General features: G+C 39.9%; 1 protein-coding gene across 10 annotated transcripts in view; it reads right to left on the minus strand.

Annotated features, from left to right (window-relative positions):
* tjp1b (tight junction protein 1b) overlaps positions 1 to 21,107 on the minus strand; it is a 55,673-nt gene that overhangs the window by 27,490 nt on the left and 7,076 nt on the right. For 8 of the 10 annotated variants that reach the window (XM_069163645.1, XM_069163648.1, XM_069163640.1 and 5 more), the window contains exon 2: positions 20,054 to 20,195. In XM_069163645.1, the coding sequence (XP_069019746.1) occupies positions 20,054 to 20,195 (142 nt within the window). Of the gene's footprint in view, positions 1 to 6,693; positions 6,830 to 7,033; positions 7,272 to 20,053; positions 20,196 to 21,107 lie in introns of those variants that run through there. The other 2 variants (XM_069163646.1, XM_069163647.1) reach the window with 2 other exon arrangements.

Consider the following 21,107-nt stretch of genomic DNA (forward strand, 5'->3'; position numbering starts at 1 on the left):
ACATTTACACACAATAGAAGCACAGAAATGAAGGAAACATGACCAAATAAGGAAGTAGGATAAAACGAGCAGACGAAACTCTCCTCGTCTGACACACCTCTGCTGAAATTTAAAGGACAGAACAAAAATCACATGACGTGACTCATCTTTAGCGGGTAACACTCAACTGAGCATACGTTTGAGGAGGAACTTAAAACGATTAAAACCTTTTTAGTTGGTTTTTTTTGCATTCTGCCCTCGGTGAATAGTTACAGTAGAGGTGGACAGGAAATAAGGGAAAGAGAACATTGATGCTAGATGGGAGTGGAGCCTCGTACTGGGCTGCTGAGAGTAACCCAGTAGGATGCTCCCTAACCATCAGACCTTTGACTCACCCTGTGGAGACATTTATGTGCACCGCTGGAGAAGAACAATCCAGCGTTTGTGGTTCACATACCATAGAAAAGCATTGAGAGGACACTGTAAGACAACTGGTCAGGAGTTGTTGCGTTTGTTTTCGTGGTTGAGTCATTGTACATTGTTAGGACTTGCATGCCACCTTTAAACACTGCATGGTTTCACAAACATGGGAATTCAACCTAAAGCAACCACAAGCATGTGGACGAAATGCCAACCACAAACTCTGAGACGTTCCCCGTTGTCTATGAGGAGCTCTATGTTCCCTCACCACCAACAGGAAATACATGATGGAGTTGTTATTAAAGGATGGAGCTTGCCTTCGCTTTACAACACAACTCTTGCTCCAGGTCATCGAGAGAAAACAGGCGAGACCACAGCGACAGAGTCTCCTGAACTCTGTGGTGCTTCTACACTGTATCCGAGAATGAAACGGCAACATTTCACTGTACACTTCATCCTACTGGACTACACGAACCGAAGGTTACTCACATAAAGCTCAGGGTGCCATATGATGACATTACACTATAAACAATCTACTCAACCTCGTGCACTTAAACCTCCTTTACTGTTTGTCACCGACTGCTCGTTCTTTACCAAATCTCATGACATTTATGAGACTGTTATTGCAGATTGCTGTAAGCCCGTCGTTTGCATACCCCCATCTTTGTCTAGCAGCAGCGACCACTGACACGGACGCACTGTGTATCAGGACAAAGTAAATGGATGACTCAGCTGAGAACAGATTTACATGGTGTTACTGCAGATATGTTGGTGAGTGTGAATGATGAAATGCATCACATTGAAAAAAATAAAGCAAATAAAACACAATGACAGGAGGGAAGACAAAAAAAAAAAAAAAACACTCAGGTTTGCCAGCCTGCGATACTACGAAATCACAATCTTACATAGAGAAGCATTCAAAGTTGGACAGAATTCAGCACACATAAAGTTTCACATTTATACAAGTAGTACAAATAACATACATCAGCACCGTGGGACATGGACTCACACCGAACCAAGGCCATGTGGATCATGAAAACCCGTTTATCAGTCTGACGATCAAGGTGGACGAGACTGGCAGACACTCGGTCACTCATGGCGAAGGGGCCGAGTTCAATTTACATCCGTCTCAGTGCAGCCTGAGATGGTGACAGATTCCACACATAGTCTCCACGAGCTTCTGATCTCAGGCCCCAAATGAATTATTTCCACATCTACCAGAAAAGGCACGTAAAGAACCTGAGCTGCTAATCGCTACAAGACAGCAGGTAGGTATATAAGGTTGAAGTGTCAGACAGCAGCCGAGAGAGAGATGCTGCAAACCGCAACGTTTTTCATACACATGAACTGCAGTTCAATGACCTGCAGCAGATAGTTATTGTCACAACGTTAAGTCCCATGTTGTAATACCAGGTAATACCAGGTTTGGTCTGAATTTGAACAGAGATGCCTAATGAAACTTGTCAACAGTTGGGTAGACATGAAAGCATTATTGCTGCAGTACTTTGAACGAACAATGATTGGGTTTCACATTTCAGAATGGAGACAGTCTGCAGGCAAATCTTATTGAACTTGCTAACCATTATGGCACACAGTCAACACTGTGTAATTAACACGTATTCAGATTAGTGTTTAGGCAGTATGATAATGAGCCGTTATTACAACATCAGCTGTCACAACATTGATGCTGTAACGAGTTGTGTATTTTCTATCAAACAGTGTAGTTCTGGTGCACATCCCTCAGATGAGACACATGTTGCTTCCTCAGAGGGGTGTTTTCTATCGCCTCTCTGAATTTCTTGTGCTTTGCACCATATCTCCTAATACATGACACAAACCTAGTTCTGTTGTATGAAATAACATATTTGAAAGTAAAGTGGTGAGGCAGAGGTTCATGATTATATATAATTATGTCTTACATTTTTTTCTGTTGTTTGTACTAATGTTTTTTCAGGATCCTAAAACTGATGTTTTTCGGGCCATTAGTTATTTTCGGGCTAGTGGAAATGACTGACTCAACATTGGCATTTAAGTTACTATAGTACACCTGTTGTCAAAATGTATTATTACTTCCCTAAAGAGCACTGGCAGATAATAATTGTTATTCATTTGAATGATGTCAAGTTTCCATATTCAGTCTTTTTTTAAGCTGTTTTAGGCCTTCATCAGCTCCTGGGGAAATATCGGTCTCTTTAGCTGCTTAATGCTCCACTATGTTCACCAGATAGTTACTGCCTGTGTCTGTCTGCTATTTGGTGCTGAGCAGGTAGTATACAATGGGTTCTTACAGCTTTTTAGAGCTGCCTGCCCCAGTAAAGATGCAGCCAGGGACAAAAACACACGAGTATCGAGCTGAAACTTGGTGTAAAGCAACACCGTACGACATTATCACCCTGTGTCCACAGTCATGTAATACTTTATTGCAAAGTACACCAAACATAACTGCTTTTAGTAAAAAAAAAAATTATAATAATATTTTTTCTTCTTAATAAAACTACACAATGGTTAACATAAAATATGAAACAAAGAAAAAATCTTTTTATAGACCATTTTCCATGAAACAATATATTCTTAAATACAAATGGAAACTTTGATACTCACTCGCAGGAACAGTGTGTCAGTGTGAGTTAAGTCTATTTCCAGGCTCCACAGCTGGAGACAGTGATCGTAACCAGAGCCTGGGAGTGTGCTGAACACATGGACCAGGAAATCAGCTCCTGAACTCAATCAGCCCGGTGGACGCTATCAGTGCACCGCACAGAGCACACAGGAGGGCAGGAATGTGCTGATAAGCTGAGCCACTGACCTGCACCCGCCTCCTCTTCGTCAGTGATTGAAATGAGGACAAGGGAGCCAAAGAAAAACAATCATGATAACGGATGTTTCTGCACCACGAGGAGACTTTGCAAGCTTCTCCATCCTGATAATTTCACATCCTTTTCACACAAGGATTTATGATGGTCTTGATTTATACAGGGAAGCTTCTGTCTGACTGGAGCTTGAACCATAATGTAAACGTGCCGTTTGCTCACACCGAGACTTGATGTCGGACTTGAGCACTTGTACTATGGGAACATGGACTTTAATGACATGTCTTTAATAGGTGTTTTTTACGAAGTCTTAGTTGGCCATGTATCAAAGCAATGACCTTTCAACATCCACAGCACCTGTCAATCAACTGTTCAGCCACTCGCATCATCTCCAAAATCTAGCCGAAATTTGAGTCATGCGGAGTTCTGTAAGAAAGACAGGATTACAATAATTTAAAGCCTGATCCACTGAGCGTTACTGATCAGGCCTTTCAGTACGTGTAATGCAGTCTACTTTTGAATTATGTTTTGTCGTGGATACAAAAATGCAAAAAATATGAGTTTTTTTGTGTAAAATTGTGGGAATTCAAAAAAATTGCAAGTTGATAAAGAAAAATGCAATTTTTTTTTTAAGCACTACTTGATAAAGGAATAAATATGTAATCACTTCTTATAATAATCATGCTGCACATCACAGAAATATTTTAGTTCGAATCTTTTTTTTTTTTTTTTTACTATTTATTGAACTTGAAGAACAATAGGGCTAAAAACTACAAAAAAAACCTCATAAAAGTGACGCAGCTTTACAGAACAGATAGTCTGTGACCGAATATAGAATAAGACGACTACATCAGCTGTCAAGAGCTTTAGATGCTGTTTAATTCAACACAGATCTACTGTATGCACAAAAACAAAGTGCAGTCTTTTACAACTTGACGTCTGGATAAATTTTCAGTAGTATACAGTAATATGTAATCACTTCCTTTGATAATAAGCATTTCATTAGAATTTTTTTTTATTGTGAAGGCCACATTTTCCTCAATCCCTGCCAATTCAGTTTTTTCCACTTGTTTCCCGAGTTTGTTTTGGTGAGGAGATGAAAGGAGGAGAACTGTGCTGATTGTAAATGATGAGTAATTTGTGTTAATAAAGCGAGTTTTGTCTGAAAAGACTCACTTTATGCCGTAATAGTTTCAGCACAGCTTCTGCTGACGGCATTTTTTGTGCAGGAATTCAAAAATAATTGCAAGCTCTCGCAAATATAGCACAGTTTGATTGAATTTGCGTTTATTGCAATCACGATGGCAATTTCCTGGAGGGACTGGTCAACACATCACATTTATACGCTCTTATTAGTGTGTCTGTTGTCATCAGTAAATGGATAAACCCCTAATTCCTGACAGTTTCTATAAATACACAGGATTACAAAGCTGCAGTAAAATTTTACTTAAGTAGGCAAAATATCCGATCCATTTGTCCTTCCAAAACCACAGTGACTCAGATGACTGCCGCTCCCATGACAGCTTAGGGCAACATGATTTACAGGCCAACATGTATGTATGCCCTTGAGAAGCTAGATATTTTCTCCTTTTGTGACATGTTTGCCTGACTCATTCCCTGCACAACTCTGCCATGTGAATTATTTGGAGGGAAAAATACCCAATTCAAGTGTGCAATATAACATCTAATGGTTGCTAAATATAATTTGTAATGTGCCTCTCTCACTTTATTTGACAAATCTAATCTGGCTGCAGTTTCATGTAACCTCAGAGTGACACCAGTGATGACACATTTTAAAGAGTCAGGTCAAAAGGGAGTCCATTTCTAAGATGTGAAGTAATGAATCATTATACTTCCATTGAAAGACCTTCCAATCATGTACGTTATAGTGTAATTTCACTGCAGTCATTATTTTTTTGGTGTGTGCGAGCTACCTTTAAATTCAAAGCCTGTTATCCAAAATAAGATCACCACTCCAATAAATTGTGAGAACAACCTGACTGGAGCAAAGCAATAACAACAAAATCAGGGGTGGAAGAAGTACTCAGATCGTTTACTTAAGTAAAGGTAGCAATACCACTATGAAAATAAAGCTCAAGAGCAAATGGAAGTACAAAAGTACTGTAATCAAAATGTACTTAAGTTAAGTATTCAGTCGGCAAAATAGCCCAATTTAAAGTGTTTTACGCATCATATACTAATTACTGGAGGGCATGTACATATGAGCAGCATCTTTCTGTTGTCAATGTAAAGATAATTTGTACATGTAATATTGCTGAATAGTCTTGATATATATTACAAACCGATATTGTTTATGTATAAAATATTGATCTAAAGAAGAACTAGAGCGGTGAAATTAATGCAGTGGGGCAAAAAGGTACATTATTTACCTCTGAAATGTAGTGAAGTGGAAGTAGAAAGTAGCTTCAAATGAAAATAGTTTGGTAAAGTACAAGCACTCCTAAATTGTACTAAAGAACAGTACTTGAGTAAATATTCTTAGTTAAATTCCACCACTGAGCAAAATTTATCAACAGAAAATATATCGGTAAATATTTGTGATACTTTTTCACTAAAAACAATCTATTTAGTTTCACGATACGTTGGTCAACCAGACAGCTGCTCATTTCCACAGCAGTCAAAATAGCTCCGCAAACTGCACTACTTATATGTTAAAGAGATTGATTCAGAAATTCGAGCTGAATCGCAATGTTGTCATAACCAAAACCTCTGATATCATCAAGTCAGACCCCGATTCTCACGTTTTAATTTTGATCTCAGGGATTTACACGCTAAACTTCTGCACATCAGATAAGAAGCATAATCTGTCCACGTCTGAGCCGGAGTTGACCGCAAATGTGAAATGTGTGAAATGTGCGACACAGAACAATATTCAACACGACTGTCCATTATGATCAATATTCAACACGACTGTCCATTATGATCAATATTCAACACGACTGTCCATTATGATCAATATTCAACAGGTGACGACAGCTGTTATCAGTCCAGCTGTTATCAGTCCAGCTGTTGGTATGAAAATAAACACAGTGACACGGTGAACACGCACGAGTCCAACAGGAGTCCACAGCGAAGCCCCCCCACAGACAGCAGACATGACGGCGCATTATTATGACAGTCCTATGGTGATCCTGTTCAGATACCGGGACATGAGACATGAGACATAAGACAAAGTATTCAGTGTCCCCCCACCCCCCCAACTAAAACCAGCTAACATTAGCCAACTGGTACCTTAGTTTAACTAACGGAAACATCCAAACAAGAGGAGCGACCTTATCTAGAAACACCCGATGCCATATTTCTAGCAGCTGACTTCATGTTTACCCCTCCCTTCGCCTGACACTTGATAAATCTGCTGCCCCCTTTACACCCTCTTGGTCAAATCACCCCCCCCCCCCTTTTTAGCTGGCCGACATTTTGTTCCAACAACTAGCTCCTCGGAGCTAACGGTACCTGGACTCACTTCACGAGCCGTCCCGCCCGGTGACAGCTCCAACACGAGGCGTCTCGCGGCTTAATGTTTGTCGCTCGTTGCAAGCTCCAACAAATAATAAGACAACGAGCCCTCGTCGGTCATCACCGAAACGATGACGACAACACGTCGGGCAACGAGCTAAGCACTTTAGCATAGCGCGCGCGGATGCAGTTTGCTAGCGGTGAGGTAGCTAGGTTACCGCGGCTCGCGCCGTGGTCGCTCGCTCGTGCCCGCAGGAGGACGAACATCCGCTCAGAGAGAAAAACCCCACGCGCCCACACAACTCATTCAAGGATTAAAAAAAACATCAACAAAAAACCCCATTCACCTGAGCAAAAGCAACGGTCCTCGCTGCTCGCTTGTGAAAATCTTGCAGTAAAAGGAAAAATAAGGGTCTTCCTGGTGAGGCTCCAGAGCAGCAGCAGCCGCCGCACTGCAATGGCAGGCAGTGGATGAAGCCGTCCTTCTCCCCCCCCCCTCTGTGCGCTCACACTTCGGCTGCCTTCTCCGCCGCGGTGACAGTGACAGGTTTGCCTGGAAGAAACCATTCCGGTTTGTCCACAGGGGGGAAGGAGGAGGAGGAGAGGAGGGATGCAGAGAGGCTGGCCGCAGCAGCAGCAGCAGCAGCTATCCCGCAGCATCAAGCGCCATCCCCAGCGAGGGGAAGACACGGTCGACGGAGAGGGAGAAAATACACCGACGGAGCCTCATCCGTTCCCGCTGAACATATCTGTGCCCCCGCTTTAAAATGGAGTAATGGATGCGACTGTTCGTTATGTCACTGATTTCAATACATAGATTAATAAAGAAAAAACATCGTGCCTGAAAAATTCTCGCTAATCCTTTAATATTATAATTATCTCAGAGGTCCTATTATATGTTTAAAAGTTTTAACAGTTGCTACACGATTACTACACTGCCTTTTGAATACATAACCATAGTTTAGATAATGATCGAGGCTATTTTAAATGTAGGCCTGTGGATCGGTGGCAGGAATAAATATATGGTATTTATCTTGCCATGTAACCCAGAACAACATCTACATCTATTGGTGTTTTTTGTGTTGGTGTTGATTGGTTGATCAGAAAATGAATTAGATTCCATGACGGCTAAATCTCAACATGGATTTTGATTTTTTTTTTTACCAACCATTTTTAAATATCCATAAAAACCTCAGAAGTGTGTATTTAACAGAAAACACCTGTTTGCGATAACCCGGAGTAGCAAAACCTTCACAAGACCAAACCAAAAACAATTATTAATGTATTGAACTTTGCAGGGGCCATCAACAATAACTCCCTCTTCCACCACAATACTTCTACAGGTAAGCTGCAGGAGCTTTCTGCACAGGAACCATTGTTAATAAAAAAATTAATTAAAAAAAGCCTTTGCTGCATATTCGGCAATGAGTTTCACAGAGAGCTCATAAATCAAATAAAAGAGCTATTGACAGCAGCATTTGCCCTCATGCACCTAAAAAAGGAGGTGTTTAAAATTGTTCTTTATCTGATCATTTTAGCTGTATTTGATGATGTAATATTTGCCAAGCAAGTGCTGCAGTACTGACTTCTTAGTGTTTAAACCAAGACTTTCCACAATACTTTTAAATCAGTTTCACAAAGCATACAGTATTGTTGTTTTTTTCTTTTTACAACTGTAAACATTCAACGGTAAGAAAGAATAGATATTCTTTCAATACACCTACAACCTCACCTCCAGATCCATATCATCTACTTTAAATCCCAATGTAAAAGAAAAAAAATATGAGACCAGATCATTCTCATGTTAAGCAGACCTTAGTATTGATTAGACTGATTGAATAAAAAAAATTAATTGTGGTTTGATTGATTAGGTGTCCTTCAAAATGAAGTACTGGACCACTATGTGGTTTATCCCTCATGTCTTTCTGCATAAATGTGTCAATGTGTGTATGTGCATGATTGGAAAAACAACTATATATTTCCAAATGATAACTATTTGCAAAATATGCTTTCAAGGATGAAGATTAAAGTCCTTCCACGTGGAAGGTACTTTACATTGATGTTATATTGTTTTGCATACAAAATATGTTATCAGGAAATCTATTTGGATATCACTTTTAACATCAGCAAACATAAACTTTTTATAGGGAAAGCTGAGGTAGGTTACTTAAGTAGTAATGACATGCTGCAGAAATCCATTTAAAATGCAGAGGATAGAATTAAAATCCACCCCACAGTCACGATGCTCAATACTCCTTCCCATGGGGCATACAGATTTAATCAATATACAGTAGAATGTAAATTGTGCACTGCACCAAACTCCACTCTTAAGACTCTATCGCATGCACTTTAGTTTTTGTGCTGGCTTTTCCAGAAGTACCCAGTTCTCTGCAGCAGCTTGTGTTGTGCATTTTATCACTTTGAGATTGTGTGACCGTTCTTGTCACCTCTACCTCTGGCACTAATGAGCGAAGGAGAAGATAGGAGCTGAATATAATGCTGGAGGAACACAGAGGTCCTGCAATGCTGCTGACGTAAGGAGATTGCTGCAGATTCCATTGGAGGATCGGAGGGGGAAGGGGGCGGGGGCGTCTTGAATGGAAGAAAGCGAGTTGCCCAAGGTCATGAGAATTAAATAAACAAGGACAGTCACAGATATCCTGTGGACAAACAAAATATGATGAACGACAGTTGTGAACAGCGAAATATAAAGGAGACTTGGAGAACAGTAAATGCATTTGTGACCTGCACCTCCTCAGTTTTTTTTTGGACGATGATAATGGCCAAATGTTTTGCAGTATGTTAGGACAACATATGTCACTGCGAATGACTAATGACAAGATGATGGCAGTTGTCATCATTAGTTATCATCATGTATTACAATATTAAAACTGGCCAAAGTCTTTAAGCAGAAAAAAAAATCTATCAAACCCCACTGGAAGTGCATGAATGTAAACTTTTTTTTTAACCATCTGCACTTCTGATTGAAGTGGCTTTGATGTGAGCTTAGGCTACTTAATGTATCTCTGTTGAAGCCCTTGAAATGCCCTCTGTTATTGCTATGACAGTGTTTGCATCACTGGCTCCATCCGCACAGAGGGAGTTTCACATGCCGTGCAACAGAATAGTGCAGCTTCTCTCTCCCATCAGCACATTTAGAAAAACAGACAGGATCCAAACCAGAGTATGACTGCAGGAACAAATCACACGAGTGGAAAGGCAAATTGGAAATTCACAGCAGGTTGGCTTTTAGAGTGCACTGCCCCTGATGACGAGTGAGTCACCTCTCAGCTGTACAGGTCAGGAAAACAGCCTACTAAGCAAAGGCTGGCGTGGCTATCTATGAGCTGTCATGACTGCAGCTCTCGAATGACATGACAGACATTAAACATAGCACTGCAGCAAAGTAAAATGAATGCATTTGTCCAATAGCAGGGTAAGAAAAAATATGATATGCGACACCATGTTGCCAAAGTTGCAAAATGATATGCAAAACTTTGTGCTTTTTATCTTGTTATCCAGAGGTTGGTTTTATAAATTGGAGTACATCAATGTAATCCCATAATGAAGTGAGCTGGCGACTGTACAAGGGCTTGTATTTCTCCGATTTTTGTGTTGTTCTCTGTCAGTATCACTGACCTCTAGCATGTGAAAGCAGCACATCGACTTGACAGCCAACATATAAATTCAGCACAGTAAGGTTTCATAATGCCACGAGATTACGTTGAGCAGGAAACACATTCAGAGCTGAAGAGAGAGAGACACAGGGGTTCATGATCTAGCAAGTGTGAGACATCTTGTAAAGTCAGCGGTTTAAAAAAAAAAAAAAACACCTATCAAATAGTGCTTTATGGAAGAATGAAGTGTGACCTCGGTAAAGCAGAACTGAGAATGTACAGCAATAAAATCCAGCTGAAACATGCAGGAGACCAAATTTGGCTGCAGCCTCCTGGTCTCTGTTCAGCTTAGTAGCAGCTGATTTTACAGTTTGTGTTTGTACTGACTGTCCCATTTAATAAGATATATTTCATCTTTCATCTGGAGTATAACATTTAGATTCTATATCCAAACACAGAAATCAATTATGATGACGATGATGAAAAAGCCGCCTTTGCTGTTTGGGCTTTGTGTACCCAGCTTTTATGTGAGGACGAACAGCAGAATCTGAAAATGACTCATTTGGTTATTTGTGGTTTGTGTCCTTGTAGTTAAAATGCAATTAATGGCTTACATATTTTTAATCACAATTTTTGTGTCCACTGGCTGTCAGGGGATATGTCTTTGTGCTACTCTGGCTGCAGGATCTGCTGCAATGAAGCAACTCAACCAATTTAATAATGAAATTGACAAGTATCACTAAAGAAAGGTATCCAAATCATTTCAGTCTCATAATTACGTGCACAACATTTATCTATGGAAAATTTGTCCTTGCATTCCTGTACATTACTGGACTGTGTAAAAAATGTTACTCCAGGAAATACTCTTTTATACAAGTGTCTTATTTTTTATAAACTCACACTTTAAAAGCAGGCATCTGATAAAATGGTTAAAGGGACATAATGGTGTTGAGCCACAGGCAGTAAAAGTGAGATAAACACCATCTGACACTTTGGACATTCTGTGATTGACAAAGCCCAAATCTGGATTTACAGATTCATGAAATTCAAAGCCAAAATCACAACCCATGTACAGCGAGGAAATACATTTTTTTTTTAAGATTCTCCAAATGAACCTTTAATCTCTGTCTCATTTTCCCACCAACAGCTGAGAGCTCAGACATATCAGGTGACATGAAATGGCCTCACATCCCCGGGCCTGTGGATCATGTGATAACATCCAAATCCTCTCTGGATCAAACTACAGCATCATGTACAGTAGCGAAGAAGCAATCACCTAAGTATGTTTATCCCAGGAGGGAAGCACAAATGCTAATATAGATGAACAATTCCAATCAGTTAATGTGGATGCACGTTATGACAAGGAGGTTTTTAGCAGACGACTGGTGAGTTCAATTATTTTTGTCTTTGAGCAAGCCCTGATCACAGATTGCAGTGCTAACCATGTGGCGGATTTCCTTGAGGGGAATAAAAACTTTTAAAGCAGCCGATTCCTAATCAGGTTCTGTTGACAGCTGGAAATGGCAGTGACAGAATCATTTTCTATGTTAATTAACAAGAAATGCTCTTCTTACAAAAGTTCAGGGAGAACTGCTGATCTAAAACCTACCATGTTGTTCAAAAAACATGTTATAATAACTAATTCAGGCACAGTGTGACCCATTATGTGAACTACCACTTAAACTTAAATTAATGAGGACGCTTTAATTATTTTATTTTACAACAACCAACAACTCTCCATTATTTTGGATTCACAAGAGGTTGTCTATTCATGGCTTAGTCCTAAGAGAAAACCCCAGCTCAGTATGAAAGTAAAGCAATTAGAGGCCTTGGTGGTCTGAGATCAGGTGCTCCCTTTGGACCAGAGCGAAGGGGCATTGTGGAGGGCAGTTGATAGGGGTAACAAAGACAGGAGGAAAAAGGGAGAAAAATCACCTGGGAGTAATTTACCGCACTGCGGAAACAAGCCATACGAAACTATAAATCTCCTCTGCTTTTCAATTCTACTGGAAATTATTTTTTTATCACAACAGGTTGACTCAATGATAAATCCTTGGAGAAATAAAATAACAAGGCACAATAACTTACAGATTGAATAGTACAAGGTCGCCCCTGGTGCATTTAATCACATGAGCAAGAGGTTAAACTGTATGTTTCCCTGCTTGGCCTCACCAACCACATGAGCATCAATTGAGATTAAACCAACAACTCTTCCCCTTGTTGTGGCTGCACTGCTCATCATTTGTAATCATAATCTGTATTTTAATTTTTTTTTTATCACCACATATAAAAGCTAAACATTCATCCAAACCCAACATCCCAATAGCACATCCAACCCCCCTCCTTTCTCTGTTGAGTCAGCTATGCAAAAATGGTTGTTTCACTGTGTTCCTGCACGTTTAGGTAGTAAAACTCTGCCCTCTGCAGGACTTCAGCTGAACACGATTCATCTGTGTCAAGCCCGAACGTGTCAAACGTTGCAAGAGGAAATCTATATGAAGAATTATTTATGGTGGCGTGAATGCAAGCGTGAGGACAGTGGTTCTGCGTGATTTCAACCCCTGCTGGCTGATGATGCACGCACGAACTGATGCAGGGATTTACAAGGAGTTGGGGTTTTTCACCCACGGGTCCACCGTGATGGGATGCTCCTAAATCTAAACAGCATATGGTGCCTCCCTGGGCATCAGCACACATCTTACATGTCCAACAACATGGCAGGCTGCATGACACACACACACACACACACACACACACACACACACACACACACACACACACACACAAACATCACGTAGCTGACACACATTCCTAAGTACACAAAATGTACTCACACTTTATATTTTAATGCATTTTTAAACACTGCTAAATTTAATATTTAAATGAACTGAATTACAGCACTATTACTGATAAGAATAAAGCTGAAATAGTCATTCAGTTCATTTACAATTAATTAAAAAGTAAGTATCTTTGCAATCAATTAGTGAAGTCCTTTTAGAAGAAAAAAGCAAAAAACTTGCTGGTGGTTCCTTAGGATAGGAGTTTTTCTTATTTTATCAAACTGAATATTTTTGGGTTAATCAATTATGGGCATTTTCTTTAACCTTTTTATAACATTTTACAAACGAAATTATTCATCAGGTAATAAAAGAAAGCAATCATTAGATTGATGCTGGAAATAAATGTTATGTCCAAAAATATGTCCACTACTAGATATTATTATGCTATATATATATATATATATATATATATATATATACTACTACTATATATACTATATATACTACTAGATATTATTATGCTATATAGATATTATTATGCTATATATATATATATATATATATATAGCATATATATAGCATAATAATATCTAGTAGTATATATACATATATATAGTATATATACATATATCCATATTCAAGTATCATTAAAGAAATCTGTCCGATATATATATATATATATATATATATATATATATATATATATATATATATATATATATATATATATATATATATATATATAAATGCAAAATATCACCTCCAGAAAAACAGCATGTGTTCATCTCATGATAATCAATCCACAGTGAATGTAATCTCCGGAGCGTCCATAACTGTGAGCATGAAACCTTGTGATTGATTAAGTTGTCTTAGGACAACCTTCCTAATCTTTCATTCTTCATGCTTGACTTCCCCACCATGGCCACCATCTTGATTCCTACCAACATTACATCATCCTGCTCTGGTTGTCCTTCACTTGACCCCACACTCAAGTGCTCAAATGAGGGGAATAACATGAACTTCAAGCCCTCCTTAAAAATAAGCCAAAATTATAATGAAAGGCTGTTATTGTGGTATTAATAGACAGGGACTATATTTTTGGAATGGAAAATATTGTATGTGATGTTGGTTGAAGGGCTACATTTACACTAATCCTCTGCTGCAGATGGTGCTTACTGTCCAGGTCTCTCCTCATGTCATAAATCATGCCGGAAAGTCAATAGAGTTTTTGGATTTATGTGGATTTGAGTCTTCTCTCTTGAGATGATTTGTTGTAGACGAGGGACACGAGCCCGACCATAAAAACAATTCAGAGAAACAAGCCGTTTTCTTTAAATCGTCCACTGACAACCAAGGACTCTGCTGTTTTACCCTGCGTCCTTCAGTGAATGAATAAGAGGATATTGGATTCAGGTACGTCACTGAGAACTATGATAAACCCATTCAGTGTGTATTGACCTATAAAAACAATATAATGCTGAACATTAAACATATAATAATTAATTCATGGTAATAAATGCACATCTTAATTTGTCAAGTTCCATTGCTTTTGTGAAAGAAAATGACAGCTGCAGAGTCATCGTATTGCCACAAGATGTGTGCCATGGTGGTACTAAATACACACAGTGCAAAGGGCCTACAGTGACCCACCATATGTCCCATCACAGGACACATGGGCAGGCCTTGTTCCTGAGTCACAGCCTCCAGAAATGTGCTCAACATCTGCCATCCCCACCATGCAGCCTGTGGGGATCACACATCCAACCTTCACAAGCATCACGCATGGTCAGCTCCACCTCCGTGTCACACACAAACCCCCCAATCACCTCGAGCCACCCACCTAAAGGACAAATAATTAAAAAAAAAATCATCCACTCAACTCTGTTCTTACATAACAAACCTGTCTCTCTGAGAGAAAATCAGCTGCTCCAATCACAATGCCTCCCCTCACCCCCCCTTCTCCTCCTTCCAATATGGCCTCCGACAGTGCTAGTCGTGATAAATCTCCTGCGCCCACCCCCAGAACGCTGCTCCACCCGCCTCCTCTTTCTCTTTCCACAGCCCTTGTGGTGTGTCCCACTCAGGTGCGGCCCTCCGCACCCACCCTCGTGCAGCTCTACGCCTTCATCACACGGGACCAATCTCCCTCTAACGGACCCTGAATATGCAAATTGGTTAATTCAGCTGCAGTTGCTCTCCGTAAATGCATCTGCAGCAATTTCGTAAGACTGAGCAGCGAATAAATGCTTACACTGGGTCTTTTTTGGTGGTGGTTAGGGGGGAGTGCCTCTGTCCACGGCATATTGCAGCCAAGGATGGGATTTTAAGAGTGGAACGGGGCTAGCAGAACTAATAAGAGATTAAGACTTCGACCAAAGCAAACCTCAGGCCCAGCTGGTGACTGATCCTGATCTGTTAAGGAGTAATTAATTTAATTGTGCTTTTCATCTTGGCTTAGCTGCATATGCTCCTGCTGATACAGTTTTAGCTTCTCTGCAGCTCACCTGGTTATAGCCTCTGCAGCAAACATTCCTTTAACATTTTCCAAAACAGCTGAGAGTGCAGGAAAAACACTGCATTAAAAACAGATCTTTCTCAAAATCAAGGTACTTGAAACAGCAACCTCAGTATAACATCCACACTGCACCAAAACTACATCTGTGTGTAAGAGATGATTTCATCCATTGTCACTGTGAAACATAACACACACAAAGATGAGCCACCTTCAGAATAATGCCAACATTGATCCGTTAAAAACACACACAGCATAGAAGGCCAATCCCCCAGAAAGTTGAGAGTTTACTAATTCATACCATCAGTCCTTGAGGATGACAAAGAAAAGCCACAAAGTGGTTGTATACCAGAGATTAGTTTTGCAAATGATAAAGAGAATATGATTTTGTGTGATACAAGAACAAATGCACCAAACACATATCTCTAAAGCAGTAAAGAAAATAGTGTAAACGCTGCTGCTTTGAAATAGGACTAAGTGTTGATGAACACAGAAAAATAACTCCTGCTATACACAAAGGCATTGGGTGGCATAAAAGACTGTAGTTAACCCCCCCTCTCCATCTCTGTTGTGCTTTCTGCAGCCTTAGCACTAAAATCTGATTCAAGCTTTCTGTGAACAAGTGTGCTGCTTGCCAACACAAATGACAGCGGGGGTGGGCCAGGCGCCAAAGTCCTCCCCTGACTATCAAGAGAGAAAAGCAATCAAAAGAAGCAATCAATATAAACAAAGTCTTAACTACTATTGATTATTTAGCTCTACACTGATGGGCAATGATAGTTATGGACCTAAATTCATACACTCAGTTGATTAATATCTTCACTTGTCTGTTGAAACAGACAATCAGGCAGGATTTTTTTCTGTTAGAAATGACTCAGGTGGCTCAGTTGCAGTGTTGTGTCTGTTGTGACATTTCAGGATGCACTGGAAACTGCTCCTCAGCTCAGCATCCTGCAGTCTCATCACTCACTGTAAGGCGGACCGTTACTTCCATCAGCTGCATTTGAGTTTGGGCAAGTCAGCAAGTTTTCCTCTAGTGCACACACAGCCTGTACAAAAGAAATATGCCACGGAAAGGACAGGAGCCCTGAGCGGAGCTCTCATTCTCCGGTGAGATAGTGGCCTCCTGAGTCGTTTGAAGCTTTCTCTGAGTGGCAGGCCATAAAGACAAATGACCGCAATGTGGTAAGTCACTCTCTGTGACTTACAGAGCTGGGCTGCATATGAGAATACAGTGACACCACACTGAATTTTCCATTCAGATGAAGGCTTACGTTGGTTGCGCATGGCTCAAAATCAAGGCCACCACTAATCTGTCAATTACAGCCTAAAAGCTTCCACCATATCACCGCCAGGTTCACTGGATGGAAACTGAATGTTGATTGTGTAATTACTTTTTGAATGTAGGTCTTTTGTCCAGTCAATCGTGACAATTTATTCTTTTGACTGAGACAGTAACTGATGTGTGCTGCCAAACTCTCTGTGCTTTGGAGTTTTCACTGGTTTTAGCCGTGGTAGTGATTTGGCTTTAGGGATGGCAATGTCTGTTGATCAGCTGGTCTACCACTTACACTGAAATATGTTGACTACTGCATGAATTGTCTTGAAATTGTACAGAAAATGAATCTTACAGTATTGATTCAGGTGCCAAAGGCAGCAGGTAGACAATTTTGCTTTTCAGCATATTAAAGTTTCTCAGCTACTAGATGGAGTAAAACTTTAAAGGGACATTTAACACATATCACCAGAGAATAAATTAGGATAAATCCTTTTTTTTGTAGAGCCATCCTTAAGTCAAAATGTATCCAGTACTTTGGTTTATGTGGAAGCCAAGAAAGGCCGTACTTGCAATTATTTTTCATTTCACTGTGTCCAGATAGAGATAATCAACCCATCATGAGAAAACAAAAGGTCGCTTCCTCTTATTTCTTGTAATGTTCATCAGAGATCAGCTGTGAAATGCCAGCATGCACTGATGTTGTCTTGACAACTGCAGCAACCGATTTAAGCTGAACATGTCAGATCACAGAGCACCCATTATTGATCAGTGCAGCTGACTTCAATCAAGGCCAAAAAACAGGCAAAGGCTTTGTTGTGTCTTTCTGTTAGAGGTAATTTTGAGATCAGTCCTCATCATTTAAGGAGAAAACAAGCCCGGCTGCATCTTCACAACTGTCTCATGTTTTGGAGTTATAACTTACATCATCATCACCTTCATCTCTTTAGGGGGGGTGGATGTCATCCATTTTCATTTAAGTACACATATCAACTAACTAAATTAGCTCCACCATAAATGTGTTGATAAAAGTCTGAGGTCACAGTCAGCAGGGGTCAGTGGGCTGTGTGGAGACACTGTGGGGGACACTATGTACAAGGGGACGGGCTAGCAATTCTCGTAGCTAACACCACCAAATCAGCCTTTTATTTTCTTGTGTTATTGAGATGAATTAATCTCTTATCTTGAGTAAACAAGCTTTGATTTGTCAAGATAACAAAATAATTATATTCTCAAAATTTTTCAGGATAATGGTATTAAAAAAAAAAAAAAACTGCAACCACGCCCATTTTCAGCTTCTGTACATTTAAAACCAAATACCTGAAAAACGAATGAGATTTCCATCAGCCTGAGTTGTCCTTTGTGCTGACTGAAAAATATAAGCATGCTAACATTATGTTAACATTGTCATTGTGAGTATGTTAGCATGCAGACTCACAAAGCTGTAAGCATCACTAATAGTCTCTTTGAAAAACCAGCATCTGTGACACACAGCACCACTAAGCTGAGAGTCTTTCCACTGGAATTAAGGATAAATGCTCAAAGTACACATCATGGTATATAAAATAGCTTTATAAGTGTTTTGAAGCATAAAATCTGGTTATCGGGTTTTAAGCAGCCGCAAAGCAGCAAAAGCAAGAAATAAAATGTTTCTAGCAATCAATAAAAACTCTTGTTCTCAAAAGCGTTTATTACTATTGCCGACCAATTCTCTTATCAATAATTCAACCAGCTCAGGGGCTTTGTGGTATCCTTCAATGAGATTGAGCATTTGAGCTGAATTCATATTCAGTCAGGTAATAGCTGAGCTGTCAACACGATATAATTCCCCTGAGGCCGGGACCCTCCAGCAGTCGGCTGCTCCGTCTGGAAACAACAAGCTACAGTATACGTGTGTGCAACAACTGTGTCTGCTTTGATTTATGCACATCAGAGCTCTCAATCTGTGCTTTCATCATTATGCCATCAGAAAACACTTACCAAAGAGCATGTCATGATAATTTAATGTGATATTAAAGATTTAAAGATCACAGGAGTTTCACCTTGAGCATTTAGGAACGGTTTGGGTATTAAAAGACGGGGACACCTGCTTTTTGAATGTGAATATAGATGTAAGATGTGTGTGTACATGAAGAGAAAAAGTGATGATTCAACCCAATAACTTTTTAGTGACCACTACAGTGAGTATTGAATCCGAATAGTAATCATTTTAACACATTTTGCATCATATGAATGTCAAAATTTCACCATCATTGCGCATTTTTTAATCCATGAACAGATCATAAATGTTATAATGGGATATTTGATACTACTCTGTTTTCATTTTGAGGCTACAAACTGCAGCTGATTAGGTTAGCTTAGCTTAGCATAAAGCTTGGAGACAGGAGGAGACATCCTGGCTCTGTCCAAAAGTAACAACATTTTCCTACCAGCACCAACAAAACCCACTATTTACATGCTTTATCTTGTTGCTTAATTCATAATAAACACAAAATCACAACATGTCATGTTTTACATGCCAGTTTTTGTGCGGATTAAATAAATACTGTACAGCTGTTTCTCTCTCTTTACAGTTTTTTTTTTTACTAAGCTAACTAGTTTCTCGCAATGTTTTCCTATTTACAGTACAGAAAAACGAGTAGTTTCAATATTTCATCTCAAATTTGCAACTAAGCAAATAGGAACATTTCTTATAAATATGTCTTAAATTTGTCAAGTTGTACTAATGTTGCAAATACTTTCAGCCCTTGTATGAATATGAGAGCTCTGCAAAACTGAAAGTTTATTTGAAAATAGCGAGAAACAATCATTTCTGAAAACAACTCCTAGTTAAGTGCTCTTTAACAATTATATTAGGTCTGTAATTTGTAGGTCACTGCTTCTGTGGTTTTACCAGGGACAAATAGGCGTTGTTTGGTGTATTAATACCTTACTGCGACTGTAACATGGATGTTTGGAGATTTTACATGACAAGTTTCTGTATTTGGTGTATTATTGGACGGTTTGTGGATGCTTTTGTAATACAGATGATGTATGAGCATCTGTCAGTATTGTGTGATGTCAGCCATAACCAAATCTATTTTATGGCTTGTTAGGTTTGGCTTGTTTACATGTTGTGTGTCTGGGGTTAGTTGATATAATTAATTATTACATTGTGTTTGCATTCCAGTCACTTTACTCACATTGGAGTCGAGGAGATCAAGGCTGTCCAGGCTCTTGCTCCTGTGAATGCGGCCCTTGATGCGGCGAAGTGATGGCTTGCCCTGAACGGTGCTCGCAGAGGAGGCTGCTGTGATGGAGCCAGCGGTCGGGCTGGGGTGTATCCTGAGGTCAGCACAGAGAGAGCGGCAGGAGGAGGACAAAGAGAAACAACAGCACTACATCAGGCCAAGTAAGCACACATCAAGCATGGTTGTATCACAGCAGGACAAAGTGCCACAGGCAAGACCGAAGAAGATGAGGGGGAGAACACTGGTCACGTTTCTGCTTCTCAAAATGCCACAGTCCCCTGCTGGATAAAATGGCATTTAAAGAAATCTATAATTAATTTCACAGATGCCCTGTAGGGAAGCTCAGAAAGCACTGCAGCTTCAAACACAGAGGGCCTGGGCAGCTCTGGAGGCCTCAGCCGCCAAACTGTAGCTGGGTCATGGTGAGATGTGGGGAGGAGGCACACTTGGCTGACCTATCACCAATACTCTCAGGAAATGTTGTGCCCTTCACAAATGACATACTTAAGCAGCACTGTTGGAGCCCAGCTGACCACTTTAAAACCCTCCGCCTCTCATTCCCTTTGTGTTTCCCATGTCTGTGTCTTAATTGCTGTGTAATGTGCTGTGTTTGCCACAAAATTAATCGACTCCACGGGGAAGAATAAATGTGAACTGAACTGAGAATATAGTTTATCAATCCATCTTGAGCAGGGTTTCCTACCAGACAAAGTTATCTCCTATACTTTAATTCTCCATGTTATTTCAGTAGCACTTTCTAATAAGGCTCCGTTCACTTATAAGTTGTAAGCTTTTTATAAAATAACCATAAATAATGGCTTTATTAGTGTCTAATGAATTAGTTACTCAGGTTTTGTAGATCAGTTGTAAGCCAGTCATAAGACCAACTTTTAGGTTGCTAGCTTTTAAGGAATCTCTCTGGCCAGTGTTTATCTTTTATGTGTGGCAATCGGTCTGTAATCTTTTAATAAGGGCTTATTGATTTCTCATTTTCAGACCCTAGAGT

Source organism: Embiotoca jacksoni, unplaced genomic scaffold, assembly GCF_022577435.1.
Source record: "Embiotoca jacksoni isolate LCO1_2020_lvr unplaced genomic scaffold, fEmbJac1.0.p SCAF_3, whole genome shotgun sequence".
Classification (NCBI taxonomy): Eukaryota; Metazoa; Chordata; class Actinopteri; family Embiotocidae; genus Embiotoca; species Embiotoca jacksoni.